Source organism: Rhinopithecus bieti, unplaced genomic scaffold (assembly GCF_001698545.2).
Source record: "Rhinopithecus bieti isolate Rb0 unplaced genomic scaffold, ASM169854v2 scaffold_41082, whole genome shotgun sequence".
In the NCBI taxonomy this organism is placed as follows: Eukaryota; Metazoa; Chordata; class Mammalia; order Primates; family Cercopithecidae; genus Rhinopithecus; species Rhinopithecus bieti.
Genome location: NW_016817890.1, coordinates 250,080 through 255,940, shown reverse-complemented (window position 1 = coordinate 255,940; position 5,861 = coordinate 250,080). Strand labels below are relative to the sequence as shown.

The window sequence follows — 5,861 nt, the reverse complement described above, 5'->3', positions numbered from 1 at the left end:
TTTTTTAGTAAAGACGGGGTTTCACCATGTTGGCCGGGATGGTCTCGATCTCTTGATCGTGACCGAGTGATCCACCCACCTTGGCCTCCCAGAGTGCTGGGATTACAGGCATGAGCCACTGCGACTGGCCCAGTAGTTTTTTTTTTTTTTTTTGTTTATTTTTTTTTTTTTTTGTATTTTTAGTAGAGACGGGGTTTCACCATGTTAGCCAGGATGGTCTTGATCTCCTGACCTCGTGATCCGCCCGCCTCGGCCTCCCAAAGTGCTGGGATTACAGGTGTGAGCCACCACGCCTGGCCCCGTAGTTTTATTTTTAAGGGTGTTTTGTTGGTCTTGTTTTGTTTTTTAAGTAGAAACGGAGTCTTGCTGTGTTGCCCAGACTGATCTCAAACTCCCAGCCTCAAGCAATCCTCCTGCCTTGGCTTCCCAATGTGCTGCATTACAAGCATGAGCCACCTCATTTGGCCTATTTTCAGTTTTTTGAGGAACCTCCGTACTGTTTTCCATAATGGCTGTACTAATTTCAGGTTTTTGATTGCCCCCAATTTTAAAACTATTCACCTAAGTGCCTCTAATCCCAGCAGTTTGGGAGGCTGAGGTTGGTGAGATTAGTAGTTTGAGACCAGCCTGGCCAACATGGTGAAACCCCATCTCTTCTAAAAATACAAAAAATGAGCCAGGCATGGCCGGGCACGGTGGCTCACACCTATAATCCCAACACTTTGGGAGGCTGAGGCAGGCGGATCACCTGAGATCAGGAGTTCCAGATTAGCGTGGCCAACATGGTGAAACTACGTCTCTACTAAAAATAAAAAATTGACTGAGCATGGTAGCAGGTGCCTGTAATCCCAGCTACTCAGGAGGCTGAGGCAGGAGAATTGCTTGAACCCGGGAGGCAGAGGTCGCAGTGAGCCAAGACTGCACCACTACAATCCAGCCTGGGTCACAGAGCAAGACTCCATTGCAAAAAAAAAAAAAATTAGCCAGGCGTGGTAGCGGGCACCTATAACCCTAGCTACTCAGGAGGCTGAGGCAGCAGAATTGCTTGAGCCTAGGAGGTGGAGGTTGCACTGAGCCAAGATCGTGCCCCTGCACTCCAGCCTGGGCAACAGAGCAAGACTCCATCTCAAAAAAAAAAAAGAGGCCAGGCACGGTGGCTTATGCCTGTAATCCCTACACTTTGGGAGGCCGGGGTGGGTGAATCACCTGAGGTCAGGAGTTCAAGACCAGCCTGGCCAACATGATGAAACCCCATCTCTACTAAAACTACAAAAAATTAGCTGGGCGTGGTGATGCACGCCTATAATTCCAGCTACTCAGGAGGCTAAGGCAGGAGAATCACTTGAACCCAGGAGGCGGAGGCTGCAATGAGCCAAAATCATGCCACTGCACTCCAGCCTAGGCAACAAGAGCAAAAACTCCGTCTCAAAGAAAAAAAAAAGGCAATATGGAGTAGAGAAAAGGTGGCACATGGGCTAAAAGATAAAAGTGATGTTTTCCCTTTGGTCTAATGAACTTATTGCCATAGGACAGAGAAAAATAAACATGTTCATACCCGCACATCTTTGCAAATAACTAAATCCTGATAAAGTAGAAAGGCAGCTTTAAAAATAGACCAGACTATGAGGTGTTAGTATGAAAGCCTTTATGTTTTAATTCAGAGGGCTGTCCCATGCTTAGATCCTCTCTCCTATAGCAACTCTTATCAAGGAGGAAAATGTAGAGGCCTGATAGAAGAGAAAAGATACCTTTTAACCATCTGAGTCCATCTGGCTAAAAGATTTTTAGGTGTCTTTAGCTTTACCCCCACCTCAGTGTCTGGCTGGATCATTTGAGGCCAGGTGGGAACTGGGAATTAAATACTGTATTTGTTCAGACTCTTGCCTAGCTCCAGGTAAGGTTGAACCTTTGGCTTTAAGCCTCAAGTTCTACATATTTTTCTTCCCTGTGTGCAAAGGTGCTCTCGCCAACAAAGTGAAGAGGAAAGACACATTGGCAATGAAGTTGAACCACAGACCCAGTGAACCCGAGTTGAACCTGAATTCTTGGCCTTGTAAAAGCAAGGAGGAGTGGAATGAAATACGGCACCAGATTGGAAACACACTGATCCGGTAGGCCTTTGCTTAGATTCGCTTGATTGATTTGGTTATGCCAGTATTTGTGTTAGATGTTGTTAGATGTGTTGGTTTTTTGTTTTGTTTTGTTTTGTTTTTTTGAGACAGTCTTGCTCTGTCACCCAGGCTGGAGTACAATAGCGCAATCTCAGCTCACTGTAACCTCCATCACCCAGGTTCAAGCAGTTCTCGTGCATCAGTCTCCTGAGTAGCTGGGGTTATAGGCACCCGCCAGCAGGCCAGGCTAATTTTGTATTTTTAGCAGAGACAGGATTTCGCCATGTTGACCAAGCTGGTCTCAACTGCTGGCCGCAAATAATCACCCACCTTGGCCTCCCAAAATGCTGGGATTACAGGCGTGATCCCCTACACCTAGCCTATATGTTTACTTTGTCATGGAGTATTCATTTATCTTTTTTAGTGTAATTTTTTGAACCACTGGAGTGCAGTGGTTCAATCATGGCTCACCGCCTCCAACTCTCGGGTTCAAGGCACCCTCCCACCTCAGCCTCTTGAATAGCTGGCATGTGCCACCAGGCCCTTCTAATTTTTGTAATTTTTTTGTAGAGACAGGGTCTGTGTTTCCCAGGCTGGTCTCGAACTCATGGCCTCAAACATTCCTCCCACGTTGCTCTCTGAAAGTCTTGGGACTGTAGGTGTGAGCCACCACACCCATCATTTTGAGTATAATTTTTAAAAATACATACTGGGTTTTGTGTGAAAGGTGAGAAGGTTAGCACTCCACTTGACAAGGATGGAAGAGTCCCTTTGGGCCTGACAACACACATACAAGGCATTGCCACCTACCACGTGGCATCTAACTATCTTTATAAAAAAAAAAAAGGAAAGAAAAGAGGCTGGGTGCGGTGGCTCACGCCTATAATCCTAGCACTTTGGGAGGCCAAGACAGGCAGATCATCTGAGATCAGGAGTTCAAGACCAGCCTGACCAATACGGTGAAACCCCATCTCTACTAAAAATACAAAAATTAGCCAGGCATAGTGGCATGTGCCTATAGTCCCAGCTACTCGGGAGGCTGAGACAGGAGAATTGCTTGAACCCGGGAGGCAGAGGCTGCAGTGAGCCGAGATCGCGCCACTGTACTCCAGCCTGAGCGACAGAGTGAGACTCTATCTCAAAAAAAAAAAAAAAAATAGAAAAGAAAAGAAACAAAAAGTATATTGTATACAGTTGGGTATCCTCTAAGAATTTGGAAATTGAAGGTGTAGCTGCCTGTGAGAGCTTTATTTTATTTTATTTTATTTATTTATTTTTTTTGAAACTAAGTCTCGCTCTGTCGCCCAGGCTGGAGTGCAGTGGTGCCATCTCGGCTCACCGCAACCTCCACCTCCAGGGTTCAAGCAATTCTCCTGCCTCAGCCTCCCGAGTAGCTGGGACTACAGGCGCCCACCACCACGCCCAGCTAATTTTTTGTATTTTTAGTAGAGATGGGGTTTCACTATGTTAGCCAGGATGGTCTTGATCTCCTGACCTCGTGATCCACCCGTCTCGGCCTCCCAAAGTGCTGGGATTACAGGCGTGAGCCACAGTGCCTGGCCTATTTTATTTTTGAGATGGAGCCTCACTCTGTCACCCAGGCTGGAGTGCAGTGGTACGATCTTGACTGACTGCAACCTCTGCCTCCCGGGTTCAAGTGCTTCTCCTGCCTCAGCCTCCCGAGTAGCTGGAACTACAAGCGCATACCACCACATCTGGCTAATTTTTGTTATTTTAGTAAAGATGGGGTTTCACCATGTTGGCCAGCCTGGTCTCGAACTCCTGACCTCAAGAGATCCACCCACCTTGGCCTCACAAAGTGCTGGGATTACAGGTGTGAGCCACCACTGCCAGCCAGCCTGTGAGAGCTTCAAACCATGAGATAGACATAAGGTTTTGCAAAAGTTTCTACAGAAATCAGAACGGTTACCAGAACAGAAAAGCTTCTCTGTCACTTTTTTTATCTGGTTGCTCAACCATAAGATGCTAACCCAATTAACAGTCACACCCATATTTGCATTATATCTGTTTCGTATGTTCCATGTAACTGCCTCCTTTCAAAATGTTAGTATATTTTTCAAGTCAACTGGAACCAAAAGTATAGAGAAACTGAATGCGAGCCAGCTTTCTGCATATGTAACACCTTAAGAATCCAGGTTGTATAGACAGGTTTTTATTTGACACAGATATTTCTCCCAATAAAGAGAGGATAAGGAGCTGGAACTCATGGCACAGTTCCCTACAAAATAATTAATTGATCATGTCTACTAATTAAAATATCTTTTTCTGTACTATTGCAGATACCTGGTTTTGGCTGGGCAAGGTGGCTCACACCTATAATCCCAACATTTTGGGAGGCTGAGGTGGGAGGATCACTTGAGCCCAGGAGTTTCAGACCAAACCGGGTAACACAGTGAGATCCCATCTGTACAAAAAATTAAAAAATTAGCTGGGCATGGTGGCACATACCTCTAGTCCAGCTAGCTATTCTGGGAGCTTAGGTAGAAGGATCACTTAAGCCCTAGAGATCAAGGCTGCAGTACGCTGTGATTGCACCACTGCACTCCACCCTGGGTGACAGAGCAAGACCCTGTCTCAAGAAAAAAAAAAAAAAAAAAAGACACCTGGCTTTACTGTGTATGCTGTACCTCAGGGCAGGTTTTCTCTTTGTCTTCTAATAGACACTTTTTTTGGATGCAGAAATTGTTCTCTGCAATTTCTTTTTTTTTTTTTTTGAGACGGAGTCTTGCTCTGTCACCTGGGCTGGAGTGCAGTGGCCGGATCTCAGCTCACTGCAAGCTCCGCCTCCCGGGTTTATGCCATTCTCCTGCCTCAGCCTCCGGAGTAGCTGGGACTACAGGCGCCCGCCACCTCGCCCGGCTAGTTTTTTGTATTTTTAGTAGAGACGAGGTTTCACCATGTTAGCCAGGATGGTCTCGATCTCCTGACCTCGTGATCCGCCCGTCTCGGCCTCCCAAAGTGCTGGGATTACAGGCTTGAGCCACCGCGCCCGGCCTGCAATTTCTTTACTTAAAGATAATTATCATCCTGTATGACCTCTGTGGTCTGACTACTTTGAAATTAAGGGAGAAGTTTGGGCACAGTGGCTCACTCCTGTAATCCCAGCACTTTGGGAGGCTGAGGTGGGTGGATCACTTGAGCCCAGGAGTTCGAGGCAACATGACAAGACCCTGTCTCGACAAAAAAACAAAAAACTTAGCCAGACGTGATGGCACATATTTATGGTCCCAGTTACTCAGGAGGCTGAGGCAGGGGGATTGCTTGAGCCCAGGAGGGGTTCAGGGTCGGCTCAGGAGGTCAAGACTGCAGTGAGCTGTGCTCATGCCCTACTGCACTCCAGCCCAGTCATCAGAGCTAGACCTTGTCTCAAAAAAAAGTGAAGAAAGACATGTTTATTATACGGTAGTTTGAAAAATTACCAAAAACAAAAGAGATAAATCATGACCGGAGGTGGTGGCTCACGCCTGTAATCCCAGCACTTTGGGAGGCCACGGTGAGTGGATCACAAGGTCAGGAGATCAAGACCATCCTGGCTAACACGATGAAACCCCGTCTCTACTAAAAATACAAAAAATTAGCCAGGCATGGTGGTGGGCGCCTGTAGTCCCAGCTACTCAGGAGGCTGAGGCAGGAGAATGGCGTGAACCCGGGAGGCGGAGCTTGCACTGCACTCCAGCCTGGGTGACAAGGGGAGATTCCCTCTCAAAAAAAAAAAAAAAAGTGGCCGGG

General features: G+C 46.9%; 1 protein-coding gene across 15 annotated transcripts in view; it reads left to right on the top strand.

Moving 5' to 3' along the window:
• Positions 1 to 5,861, top strand: part of PHACTR4 (phosphatase and actin regulator 4) — a 148,808-nt gene that overhangs the window by 121,073 nt on the left and 21,874 nt on the right. For all 15 annotated transcript variants that reach the window (XM_017856373.1, XM_017856378.1, XM_017856371.1 and 12 more), the window contains one exon: positions 1,958 to 2,111. In XM_017856373.1, coding sequence (XP_017711862.1) covers positions 1,958 to 2,111 — 154 coding nt within the window. The remainder of the gene's footprint in view (positions 1 to 1,957; positions 2,112 to 5,861) is intronic.